This window comes from Corvus cornix, chromosome 2, assembly GCF_000738735.6.
Source record: "Corvus cornix cornix isolate S_Up_H32 chromosome 2, ASM73873v5, whole genome shotgun sequence".
NCBI classification, from domain to species: Eukaryota; Metazoa; Chordata; class Aves; order Passeriformes; family Corvidae; genus Corvus; species Corvus cornix.
Genome location: NC_046333.1, coordinates 130,558,902 through 130,573,002, shown reverse-complemented (window position 1 = coordinate 130,573,002; position 14,101 = coordinate 130,558,902). Strand labels below are relative to the sequence as shown.

Below are 14,101 nucleotides of genomic sequence, written 5' to 3'. Positions count from 1 at the left end.
ACAGGTTGCTTTGTTCTGTATTTGGCCTGAATCTTGCACTCCAAGTTACACATCAGTCTTCCAAAAATGCAGGTGAAGCGCTGCTGTGCCTTTTCATGTGGTGAGCGCGTGCCAGATGCTGCTGCTGCCTGTGGAAAGCTGGTACTGCTGGGGAGCTGGCAGCACAGACACCTCTGTAACCTCATACTAGCTTTGATGTAGGGGCTGAGTCTGGACGCTAAGCAAAGCCATGGGTGATCCTTTGTTTCCCGGAAGCCAGAGGAGCAGGTGAGGGACACACGGACAGCATGGACAGAGTCAGCAGCCTCTAGATTGCAGCAGCCCATGCAACTGCCCATGTGCATGGATGGACACAAGACATGGGATTTGGTGTTAGAGATCTCAGAGCAAGCACTCACAAAATCCCATTCTGCTGCCGATGCTTCTTTATACAATGATGGATAGATTCTCTCTGCAGGCACCAACGTGTAGCAGCTCTCTAAGAAGCAAACCAGCCTTGCTGATTAATGTAGGCCATCTTTAATTTTCTCTGCACTCATTTCTGTACATTCCCATTTCATTACTGTGCTATTATGGTGGGCTCTCACTGCTAAGTGCACTTAAATGTGACTGCAGCCATGTGAGAGAGGACTCTCCTCCCTCACATTCTCGCTCTGTCCTTCCCCATCCTGGATCTGGCTGCAGCAGAGTTCACACAGCTTCAGCTCCTGCCCAAACACCCCAAACACCAGCAGCAATTCACAGCTGGGCCTCAGCACTCCCCCTCCAGGCTCCCTGAGTGTGGTGAGCCCAGGTCCATTCTTTTATCACCAGTCAGGCTCACAAATCAGCATGAGATTAGTAACTAATTGCTTGAGCAGACAAGGCTTGTAGTTTTGAGGTCCAAACCACTCCTGCATTTGATTTCTCTTACGTGGTGCAACAAGACTGGGTGGGATAAGCTTCTTCCCCCCGTTCACCCATCATGGGAAGTCTTCATTGAGTGTGGGATGATTTGATGTGCTAGTGCTATCATCAGGGTGAGAGCCTCCAGCTGGCCTGCCATAAATTTCCCCTGAGTCCATTCAGGCTGTTTCATTGCCTGGGATCCTGTGATGCTCTAGTGACAGACCTGTGTTGTTGATGGTTCTCCTTAGTTCTGCACCGCTCATTCCTGGCTTGGCACTGGGGTTCCCTTGTGTGCGTGGTCACCACTGTTGATCCAACTCCAAACTGTGTTAATAGCCAGCTGTAGAGTAATTAAAGATCGCCGCTGCTTCTCTACACCCAAGGATGCCCTGGGACCCTCAGTGCCATGCCCACGACCCAAGGTGGCATGTGGTGACACACGGCTGGGTGCAAGCGTGGCTGGTGAGGAGGGAAGGGATCTTCAAATGGGATTGCTCTTGTACTATGAAGTCATGGCCCCAGGATATGAATAGAGGCATAGCCTGTAGGCAGAAGTGATATCTTTCATTAACTGAAGAGATAAAGTTGAAAAAACGCCCCAAAGATTGGGTATGAGGTAGTATATTTCTGTGTTTCAGGCAGTTTATCATCGGCACTGAGAGCCAGTGAGGGTAGGATTTACTGGAGCTCATGTGGGCTCTTTGCTCAGCTATGGCCACTCAACCAGTCACCTCCCTTGAGCGCAGCCAGGCTGATGTGTGCAGCCACATTTCTCACATGAGTAAATGAAGAAGTGGGATTGGTATTTAATAACTTTTCTCAGTGCAGCCACAGTGCTTTTTCAGCTGTTTTCCAGCTTGGTTCTGTAGGCAGTGCTTTGGCTGTATGTCCTTTCAGCAGGGTTTGCTGCGACTCTGTTACTGCAGTGTCTCAGTGCAGGAGTTCCCAGAGCAGACCAGAACTACATTCCCTGGGGAGATGCACCAAGGAACTGCCACGTGACATGCAACAGCCACAGGAGAACAGTTTTTATGGCCACGCTCCATTCACACCATGAAAACAAATTTTTTTCCTTTGTTTTCTTTAGTACAGCATGACCTTCCATCAGCTTCGCAAACCAAGCAGGGCAGAGGCAGCGAAGGTAGGTGAAAGCAAACTCACCTTGCTTACACTTGCTCTGACAGCCCAGACTTGTTTGCCAGGTAGCCCATCTGTGACCTGTGGTATGTAAAAGGATCACTTGGCTCCTTTCTGGGTGAGGATACAAGAAAGCACAGTTGTTTACATCTCCATTCAAGTGATTAACGATTAAACAACAACAAAACCAGGAGTTAATGTGGCTCCATAAGCTGACCATGCCTGTCTGAGCACAGCTGAAATAACCGGTTGTTTTGAGGGGGTGGCAAGCCCAGCAAACACAGGCTGCTGCCCTGAGCACAGCACCAGAAAGGGACATGGAAATGTCTGGGTGGGAAATGCTGGGGAGAGGACGACACCTGCCCTTTGTTGTCCTCAGCACTTTGACATTTGCCCAGGATGCTTGGTGTTCTAGGTCTCCTTTCATCCCTTTCTCTCCCTCAGTGAGGGGCACAGCCCAAATCTACTCTATTCCCAGCTCCAGAGAGCCCAAGGAGGTGACTCTGGGGAAAGCAGAACAGGACAGAGGGGGGAGCATAGAAAAAGAGAAGAAAGAAAAACTTTCTCCATGTAACACAGTAAATTTAAATATAGTCTTTATGAAAGTGTAATATATATTTTCACATATTTTTTCAGATTAATTCCAGTTACCTTCATATTACAAATTCTTTACACATTCAAACACGAGCAATAGATTCACATCTCAAGTTCAATCAATACTCTTAACCTCAAGAAAGTTACATTGTAGAATTGGACTTTCATCTTTACTGATGGAGTCTCAGGCTTTCCTGCTTAAATAAATAAAGCTGCCTCTAGCTGAGAACCTGCCTAACTGAGATAATGGAGATATTAAGTGATAGCAAAACTGTGAGAGTCACCAACTAATTGTGCAGAAAGAAAACAGAACATACAGATTTCCCCCTTTTGTAGGAAACATATCATTTCTAGTTTATTTGTTTTCTAAAACATACATTATAATGGGGGAATAATATTCTATTCAGCTTTAGGTTAAATGATATTTAACATTGTAATAAATTTAAACAGAGACATATTGAAAAAGAGTATAAAGGATTAGTTCTGAAAATATACAATCCAAAGATTCCTAGACACAAGAGAGCTTGTGAAAAATCTGTATGATCTGAGTTGGGGGCCAAGATGTACAGCTAACTTTATAACATCTGAGGCCAGGGTCCTAAGAAAAAAACAGTATCATCACAAAGATGAACATCTAAAGAGGACATCTTGTCCACATCTGTGCCTGACAGTGGGACCAGTTATACCAGTGCCATCTCTGATGAGTGCTTGGCCAACCAGTCCCAAAAGACTACCAGGGTGGAGACTGTGCAGCCTCCCCAGGGAATGCAGATCAGTATTTAACTACTGCTCATAGGAGAAGGTTTGTTCTGAACCCCTGCTTGTAACTCCATCCCTCTCTCCTGGTCCCATGCACAGTGGGAAGAATTTATTCCTTTTCTCTTCGTAGCCATGTTTTTTAATGTACTGTTCTCATACCTTTCCCCAGCCTCCTTTCACCAAACTAAGCAATGCCCATGCCTTCAGCAGGCCTCTGGGAGCTGTTTGCACAGTCTCTCTGTTCACTCCACAGTTTTTGAGCAAATTGTTGGCCATAAGTTTTTGCTGAAGTTTTACAGTTACACTGTAGAGAATACTTAGAAAAATACAAAGGCATCCCAAACAAGAAGCCCATTTATGCAACCCAACATGAAGTTTGTTTTTGCAAAAGCATTTAATTATTTTTGCATTCAGTTTGTGATTTATATTTCCAAACTTTTTCTGGCCTACTGCTTCCCATCCACTCATTGTCTATCTCTATTTGTACACTTGGGATACTCCTGCAGTTAATAGGCAAAGATTCTATTCCCCCATCACTTCCCTAGTGGCTTATATGGGCTAATTTTCCTTATGCATAACTACTAATTTATAACTGTGCTACATAATTAAAGGCAGAACCATCTTCTCAGAAGGAAAAGTTGGAAATACCATTTAAAAATACTTTGCATCAATTAATTGTGTTCAATGTACTCATGTTTACAGAACAGTGATTTTTAAAGAAAGGCCCTGTCAAATACTTAAGACTGTAACAGTATGAAGTTTTCCAGGATAAAATGTAAATCTAGATTACTATGGCTGTAATGAGTGGGGGAGGATTGCACCCACAAAAAGCAAAAAACAAGGAGGAATAAAGGGGGGGGGAAGGTTGAGGTTTTTTAATTAGATACTAGAAATGAGATTATCACTTGCCTTGTCTGAAGGACTTTTTCTACTTTGTCACCCCACCACCCCCTTTTGTTCTTTCTTCCCTTGTACTTACTTTCAGGGATACCAAGACACTGTTGTGGATTTGGGCTCATGGTAACTGAATACTCCTACAGCACCACCTACCTAAAGTGCTTATATTCCTCAGTTCTGCAATATTTATTTTGAATGCGCCAAAGAACCTGTCCAGTTTGCAACTTTTAGCCTCACATCCCTTTAATTCAGGGTTTTCTTCCCCCTTCCTTCAGTACAAATGAGGACTATAATTGCCATGGAAAGGATGTAGTGATCTACCCCTGTGCCTGAAGCCCAGTCCCAGGGCAGGCAGGGAGACCCACTGCTGCTAGAAGCCATCAGTCATTTAAGAACACGTACATAATCTGATTTCTCTGATAAGAGTGATCACTGTGCTGCTGGGTTACTTGCTCTAGTCCAGAGAGACCAAACTACCAGCCCTGACTGGTAAAGCAGACAAGGCACAGGGTCTTAACTACAGGTCACAATTACTTTTCTTGCATGGAAGACAAACAGCAAGAAGGGTGGGGAGAGCACAAAGTGGAAATATAAAAATAGTACCACAGGAAAGAGGTTAACTGCATTTCTCATTTTCTGAGTAAGCAGTCTAATCAAGTTTGAAAATGCCTACTCTTGTAGGCCTTTTAAAATTTAAATACCTGAGTACATAGGAAAAGCATACAAGATAAGAATCAGAGACAAAGCATTTAACATCCCACACATATTTTTACAAAGTCACAGCATTTTTTTTCCTCAGATAATCCTTTTTACATTCCTAATTATTTCTGCACTGTGTAAAATATGCCTGCATATAAAGTTTACAGTGGCTTCTTCTGCAGAGATTAGACAAATATATACAAGACAAAAGGGGTTTTTTTATTAAAATGTCAAATGCAAAAGTAGAGGTTGTAAAACACTTTAATTAAAAAGAAAATTTTTAAACTGTGTGCAAAATTATGTAAAAAAGACTTTTTTTTGCTATTTCAAAGAATGAAAGATCAGACTTTGTAGGTTCAGGCTTAGCTATTTTTGTGTTAAGAGCAGCTTAATACTTTTTTTTATCAAGCAGAAACCCTCAAGGACTCGCATGATCTCAGCACCTGTGCGCTCAGTGAAGGGCTTAGTGGCCTGTGTGCACATTTCTGAAAATTGTGCATGAACTTTAAAACAGTAAGAGATCCATCTGGTCATTTCTAGAGTTCTGGTGGTTTTTCTCTTGAGCACAATTGCCTTGAGAAGTGGCAAAGCTGGAAACATAATCAAAATCTCCATCTAGGCTCACTGTGTTTGTTCAAAACATCAGAAAGGGTGGAAGAATCTGCATGAAAGTTGTGCAAGTCACTGAACACCATGATAAAAACAAATATTAATTTCTTGATTTCCTAAATATAAAATCTTTACAGAAGAACCAAAAGCTTTAGTTTTCACCTTACACACACAAAATTTCAATGACATTTTCTATTAAAATTAAGAGTGCTTCACTGAGAGTATACCAGAATTTATTCACTATTACATGATTTTTTACCTTTGGAGGTCAAGTTTTGCAATCAAGTCCAACATCACAATGCCATTAATATCTCTCAGTGCCTGCTTTGGCCACTTCTGCCTTCCTGTTTCTGGACCAACACAGGTACTCACACTGCTAAGCTGTAAACTGGCTGAAAACAGACTGAAAGACAAACTCTGTGAGTTTTCCCAGCTGGATCAGCTTCCTGACCTAGTCACTGTATGGCAACACTGTAGATGGATGGGAAACGATGTAGCATAGTTTAGGCCTGGGGCCTACTAAGCATGGCTCAGACTGTCAGTGCAGGGATGGAATTTAGCTTTATCAATCCAGCCAAAGGCCAGCTCATTAGCCAGTGAGCTGAGATGGCCACTTTCACACGTGCAAAAGTAGCATACTTGGAGCAGATGACAGTGAGGTGATGCTGCAGGTAAAGATTTTGCCCAGAAGTACATTAGACCCTGGGCTAAATTGTCTCTGCTAAAAGCAGAGGAAAGTAGAAAAAGTGGACAGTTTTGCTGCTATTTTTCAGAAGGGAAGCTGAAAAAAGGAATATAAGAAAGAAAAGGGCATGCAAGAAATCTTATCACTTCTTTGACAATGTATTTTTCAAAAACTAGAGATTACAGAAGCGTTGTTTGCAAATATATTTCTATATCTTCCTCTGAGACTATGACATAAGTCACACAGTCCAGCCATCAATACAGTGCTTTGCAGTTCAACTTCATTTTTCTGCACAAATGCTTTCAGGGTGACTTCACCCTTTGACTGTTCCTATACAGAAGATCAAGTAAACCAAACCTGAAAGCCTGAAGTGACCTGATCAGAAAGCTCACAAAAAAAAGCACAAGAGAGTAGCTGCCATTATACAAACTATTTCAGTGCTGCAATTTTACATCAGCTTGAAGCTTCGACATTGGATTCTGTAGTTACCTAAGAAAGTGGCTCATTCTGTCTAACCAATGCCTCATCCTAGTGCATTGCTAGGAGACTAACATCATCTCCACAATTTGCTCCACAGAGAGAACTGACTCTGAGAAGCTTCCTGCAGGTTCTCAGTACTGGTATTAAAGCTCGAAGAAGCATGCATTTGAAGCCCTGGGAAACATGCAAAGCACCAGCCCTTAAGATGACTGGAGTAGTCAAAATCCTTTAAATTATGGCTTTGATAGGGTTTTATACATTGCAGTGTGACATTCTGGACATAGCAAAGAGCTAGATTCCCAGGGCAGCAAATGACAAATCATGTTGAATATGGTGGTTATCTGAATCAAACACTATGATACCTCCAAACCCCATCTCCTAGGGTTTGTTATCCTTACCTTCTCTAAGGAAGTCTAACTGCTGGGGCCTTTAAATGCAAATCCATTCTTTGGACACTGTCCTGGCCGCATCATTTGTGTGTACAAGTCCATCCTCTGCTGCATACTACAAACACAAGTTAAGATAGAAGCAATCAGAAGCCAAACTAGTGCAGAAGAGAGCCAGCAGCTGGCTATGCAACCGTAACCTGTCTTAAAATGCTGGGCAGATATCAAAGTCCAGGCTGCCTAATTAGACATTCATAATGCTCCCATTGCTGTGGCATTAAGAGCAATTCAACAAGAGAAACTACACTGGGGTAATCAGCTTTCCCTAACAGCACAGCACATGGGTACACATAGGATCTTGTTGAAGACCACTGTCTCCAAACTCTGGCAGCCCCAACTGACTGATCTCAAGACAGTGTCCCTGGAGACAAACACACCTCCTGCACAGCCACACACTCCCAAAGTCTCTAAAGGAAAAGTTAACAATTCACTAGATAGATTTGCATAGGCCACTTACCCCTAAAGTTGTCCTAACACTGAAGGACATCACTGGCTTCTCCTACTTATTACATAATTTTATGAAAGAAAAAAAAATTAAGAACTTGCTCCTCCAAGGGCTCATACTTCTTGCTCAAAGCTACCTCAATAATTTTGCTTTATCTCCTGAGCATGGCATCAAGCACCTACCCATTTCCATCACCATTCCAATGCTATCCCTTAGAACTGGGATAACATCTCCAAACCACACTAGAGAGGTAGCTCCCAGACCACTTCCACTTCTCCCAGCTCAAGGCTATGAAAATATCATGAGAAAATTTCTACTGAACTCTATTAGTCTTCCCTTTGTGTTCTTACATCAGTGTTTCACTCCTTAGCTAAACTGGTATTTGTGAAGACCAGGCTTAGCCCAAAGGCTACTGTCCCAAGATGCCTTGTGGAAGAGTCCTCCCTCCACATGAGTCCTACAGTGTTAGCCTATATTCCATCTCTCTAAATTAAAGCTCATCTTCTTGAGTGCCTCTGTAGCTTCCAAGTCTAGTAGGCACATTTGCCCCCAAGCATATGTTCTCACCAGTTTTCAGTCTTGCCTGTACTGGAACAAAGAGTTCCCACTATTTGCAAAGCCCTGAGTCATCTTTATGCAGCACAGTATGGAAGGGGATTGTTTCATCACAGCAGATAACAAGCAAATCCAGCAGGCAAGCCATTCCCAGACACAATATATAGATGTTTATAGCCTCCCTTCAGAGAACCCTCCTCAAAGGTGTTTCAGGAGGTAAATGAAATTGACTGAGGTTTAACACTGCTGCTTCTACAGTGACCAGCTGTCCACATCTAGAAAGACAGCTGCTTTTCCTTTTTCCATAGGAACTGCTTAAAATGTTTGTTTATCCCCGCAACTGCATTCCTGGGTACCTTTGTGACAACATCTTCACTGGTGGCTCCACTAGATAGCACAGATAGTCTGGTGCCAAGGACAACACCTGTAATCATTTTTGTCAATTTTGAGCCTATTATCAGAAAAACAGCTGTAGGAAGGTAGGACTTTATGCTGTAGAGTAGCATCTTCATACAAACTTACCACAACACTTCCCACTAATAATTTCCTGCATGTCTTTTCTTTTATATTAATAGTCATACTAATCCCTAAATAACTACTACCACAGTCAATATTTCTTTTGTACTACTCAGATTCTCAAACATAAGATCCAGAGGTCAGCTTATGACACTAATGAAGCTGAAAATAAGTCTTCTCCCACCAATGCACCATTCAGCTTTAGAATTTTTAGCCAGCACATGCTGTCTTCAAACTTATTTTGAATGTAGCTATAGAATAAGGATATGAATCCATGGCAGATATGCCCATCCACAGCTTGGATGCAAGCTCCAGGTCAGTACCTGCCAAATACATCTGGGGATGGAAGTCTCCACAGCTGCCAGCAAGGCAGTATTTGCTTCCATTTACTTGTATTTCATGAACTGTTTAGACACAGCATCTTTTGTGGTCAATGGCAACTGCCAGATGTTAAAGGTTAGTGCCACAAAGGGACAAGCTTGTCTTGATCTAAAGCAATATTAATGCTACAATAATATAATTTCTTCAGGAGTAATAAATAAAATATTTTCTTATGCCTGAAATATTTAATCTGTAGATGCTAGAAGCTTTGATATTCTTTTCCAGGTCTTTCATAGCCTTACTCAAAGGCTAAGGGTGCTACCTGCTCCGACATCCTAAGAGAAGATAACATATGGACTGTTCCCAGCCAATTCTACGTTCGCCCTGCCTGAAGGGTGACAACCTGCTAGAGGAACAGTAGCAAGTGACTCAGAGTGGTTGTGTCTCCAGATGGAAAAAACAGTCAATAGAAGACACATGAAAATGCAGTGAAAAGTGTCCAGGCAGGCATACAAGACAAGTATTCCAGCCTATATTCTCAAATCAAACAAACCTCAGGAACAAATACTTGCATGTTTTACATCAGGCCAGACAGAATTTCTACAGTTGTTCTTAGTAGGTGTATATCACTATAATGGATGCAGTGCAAGAGCTTAAACTCTTTTTATATCCATCTAGTTCTTGAAATCAAATATGATATGAAGCACTGCAAACCTTTTTTCTTTATGAATTGATCCTTCTTCTCAGATCTAATCAACAGGTGGATTGGATTTTTTCCAATCAGTATTTCTGAGATTGTTGTATTCTCCAAAGAATCTCAAAATAAAACACAATTAAGTTTCAGAAATCAGTTTTGGATGCAAGAACAAGTTTCCACATGTTCTGAAGGTTGATGTTGGCATTCAAGCAGCATTTATACACTTCAAGGGATCCCAAACATTCATCACTAAAATAGTATGTGGAAACATTGAGGATCACTGTCTCTCCTGATTTCCTAACAAATTTTTCCATTATACATTTGCTTAACAGAAGCCAATATCCAGAAGGAAGCTGTGGTTTATATTACAAGTGGGTGTGAGTTGGGAGCAGTCAGCATACATAACCAAGCAGGTTTTCAGATCTCTGCCAAGTATCCTGCAGGTCAATCAAGAGAACCACAAACATACCAGCACTATTTGCACGTAGGAACAAGTATGTGCACACACACCATCTAGAGGTTTCAGTTCTCTCCCTGCAGATTTTCTATCCCTATTTTTCCTATGACATTTTTAATCTGTAGTCCTGGAAGATTTTGTTTGTGAAGTATTAAGTATTTTCTGATTTGTGACAACAGTTACTGACAATATCCTTTGATCAAGCTACTGATAAACAGCTTCTATTTATTTCAGGACTGTAAGACAGGTCCTGATTGCAGGTCAGTCTTACGTCATATTCCTTACTCTAATAATCAGAGGAGCACTAGCAGTGAAAGAGAATGTGTCAGACTCATCCACTAGTGTTTCAAGATTAAGTTATTGTCCCTTTGTGCTAGGTCTAGGAAGTTCAGCAGACCCAGAGCATTTCTGCAGCACCCCAAAGTCAGATCCTCAGATTGAAGCCAGCAGGAGGAATGAAAAAGTAAAGGGTGCACACTACCAAGTAACCCTCGGAAAAACCTCAAAAAATTGACAGATGAGCCCAGACTTCAGTGAAAAGCAGATCTTTTCAGAAACTCATAGGGATTTTCAAGTACTCCGTGGGCTGGTACAGGACATGACTATAATGTGCACATATACACAAGCTTGCCACATAATACCTATAATGTTCACTGCTGGAAAGCAGCCCATGGGGAAATGCAGCTTCAATATAAAGCTTTTTTAGAAGGGGTTCATACAAAAATTAGTAGTAAATTTTGTGGTATAACCACCAAAGTTGAAAGTTTCGACATGGTACTTTGCTCAAAAAAACTGACAGGTTATTACCAAAAGTATTTACATAGCCAGAATAATTTTCATGTTCCAAGATTGGAATGTTTATCCACATTTAAAGAAAGAAAGGCTGCATAACTTGACAAGTAGCAGAAGTAGGAGCACTAAACCATCAGGTCACCTGTTAATCCAACTGGAACATTTAGATCCCAATGATTAGTAAATCATGGAGGAATATCACAGATGGTGTCCCCAATAAGAAAGGCCTTTTTCTTTTAATTAAAAAATTAATGTGACTTTTTTTAAATTAAAAAAAAGTTCTCAGCTTTAAGAAGCACTATTCCAAGATCAACCCAGCTCTATACCTGGAAACACCAAAAGCTCCTTCAGTACAAATGCCTTCCCCACATTTAACCAGATAACCTGCTGCCTACTCTGTCTGCCTACTGAAATCAATTCCCCAGCTGTATAAGATCATGGTAGGACAACAACAGTAAGCAAGGGGAATGGATCCAGAAACACTTTCTGCCACAGAAGACTGCAATAGTCTGCCCTGGGTAGTGCTGGGACTTTCAACACACCCCTGTAGAAGGCTGCTTCTGAGTAAAGTGAAGCATCCAGCAATGTCTCTTGGTGCCCTGAATAACATGAGATCACTGAAAATTTTTTTAAAAAGCCACCTGCATGGATGACACACACACCTTCAGGCACAACAGGTGGATCTTCTCTCCCACCACTGAACTATGTTGTAAATAGGCAAAAGGAAAAACTACTCAAACTGATCTCTGCAGCAAGCTTGCACAATGTTGTAGTAACAATCCCTCCTACAAATCCAAATGTTTTACTAGTCAGCAGAGGAACAGTCAGAAGATAACAGTAAGAGCTTCTACCTGAAAATCAAGTCATTGAGTTTGTTAAGGAAACAAAAGGAAGAAGCCTTGCCGGCAGCATTTTGTATGGTGGGCTGAGTAGAACTTGGACATTGCTACCAGCAACAACATTTTAACAGGCTTACCAGCTTTGAAGAAAGGTGAGGTTTGTTTTGTTTGGTTTTTTAATTTAAATAATTTTACTATTCTGGTATCCAGATAGCTGTTGATCAGAGCATTATCATTCTGCTGCTTTTCAGACACTATGGCAGTTTTGCTAATTAAAACCTACAAATGAAGGGATAATGACAGCCTATGGAGGCATGCAACAGTCTTCCCTGCTAATGCACTCCTGCTCCAATGAAATATAGTAGTAGTTAAAGGCATCCCTGATGTTCTAATCCTTGGCAAGCTACATTTACTTAGAAAAGTGAATCATTAAGTGCCCCCCAAACAATCAATCATTCTGGTGAGAAGTTTGTGACATTAACTAAAGAGTTGAGGTTATTTTGACAAATTCATGATGGAGAGCAGCTCAATGGAGTAAGGACAGGGAATGAAGAGTCCCAGATTCTGACACTTGATTTAAAACATTTGAACTCCATTTGCTGGACAGCAATTAAAAGCCACCAGTAGGCTTTGATATCCGGTGAGCCTATCACTGCAGATGTGATTTCATGCAATCCAAGCTGACACACTTAGTATAAAAATAATAATAAAAACAAAATTGCAAGAGCTTAAGAGCTGTGGTCCAGAGTGTTGATATGATGCTGTGAGTACAACTAAAAGAGGTTTTGTTTCTGGCTGCTCCTGTTCTCCATCTGTGACAGAGCTCCCAGGCTAAATACGCATATGGTTGTTTCCTAACCCAGTTCTGTCAAGTGATGCTGGTTAGCCAGACACAGAGATATGTAAACAAAGCTGCTGGCAGCAGCTCTGAATGGTATCACTTCTAAACCAGCCCACTTGTTCCTAAGTTTACCAGTTTTAAACTCCCTGTAACTTAATCATGCTTCCAATAAGGATCTGAGCAACAATCAAGGTTAGAAAAAAGAATCACTTGTTTTACATGATGGTCATTTTGGAGAATCTGATCCTTCACAGAGAAGAAGTGAGACTTTTTTCTAAGCCTGATTATTGCTCAGATTGGTCATTTTACTTTTATACATACATACTTCAGCATGTGTGCATACATAAATATTAATGCTATATGTATGTTGCACATATATATACTTCTACAAGTTGATTAGTTTATAATGAGAAAACCCATACCTAACCCATAGCAGGAAGAGACATAAGCAGACAGATGAGAACACTAAGACATTATCCTGTAATTCCTTGTGCAGCACATGTCAGAATCACACCTTTATCACATAAAGACCTTTTTATCACATAAAGACCTTTTAGCTCAAACCACTCCAATGGAGAGAACTGTACACACTGGCACAACAGGGAGATAACCCCAACCTAGCCACTATCAGACAAGCATACCGGATAAGACCCACGCTCTCAAGCAGTACCTGTATCTCTCAAGAGAAGTCCAGCAAAGGTGTGAACAAACAACTTTACCTACCCACCTTGGTTCAACAGAACAAGAATTTACCATAGGACACAGAACACAAGAACACTCTGCCAGTTATTTAGAGTTCAAGGACTTCCTGAGCCAGGTGTGGTTTCTGTGTATTCACTAACTCACGATGAATTTCCTGCCATGGAATTTATCCAGTTTGTTTGAACCCACATCAGTTTTCAGTTTCCATATCATGTTTTGGCTATAAGTCCTACAATTAAGGAGCTCCTCTTTCCACTATGCTATTTAAAATACTTTTTTAAAAAAGTAAAAAGCATAAAATGTATTACAACATGTATGGATTTTGACAGATACTTTTGAGGCTTTAAAGGCACTGCTTAAAAGCGATAAAAATTGCATTAGAACTCAATAAATACAATAAGATTCAACTTTGTTTTAAAACTTTGCACTGTAGCAACTAGCTTTCAAGTTTTCATATGGTAAGTTTCTATAGGATGCGTTAGCAACTGCCAAGTAGTGCAGTTACTATTTCCAGTATACATACTGCACCTAGTACACCTAGGATTAGATAAAGGAAAACTCCTCCCTCCCATGAATCCTACTGTTCTTTCTTAAAAGCCTGGGACTAGACAGAGAGCAAGACCACTGATCTGCTGTTAGAACATGTTGCCAGATACAATTACAAGCTGAACAGAGATATCAAAGACTGACAGATCCCGAATAACTTGCTCTCCCTCCTTTTCATTAGGAGTTCACTGAAGCT

General features: G+C 41.2%; 1 protein-coding gene across 6 annotated transcripts in view; it reads right to left on the bottom strand.

The window, feature by feature from the left end:
- Window positions 1-568: 568 nt before the first annotated feature.
- ESRP1 (epithelial splicing regulatory protein 1) overlaps window positions 569-14,101 on the bottom strand; it is a 37,309-nt gene continuing 23,776 nt past the window's right edge. For 2 of the 6 annotated variants that reach the window (XM_019289288.3, XM_019289293.3), the window contains exon 14: window positions 2,605-7,252. In XM_019289288.3, coding sequence (XP_019144833.1) covers window positions 7,162-7,252 — 91 coding nt within the window. In that variant the 3' untranslated portion in view covers window positions 2,605-7,161. Of the gene's footprint in view, window positions 1,431-2,049; window positions 2,140-2,604; window positions 7,253-14,101 lie in introns of those variants that run through there. The other 4 variants (XM_019289292.3, XM_019289291.3, XM_019289289.3 and 1 more) reach the window with 4 other exon arrangements.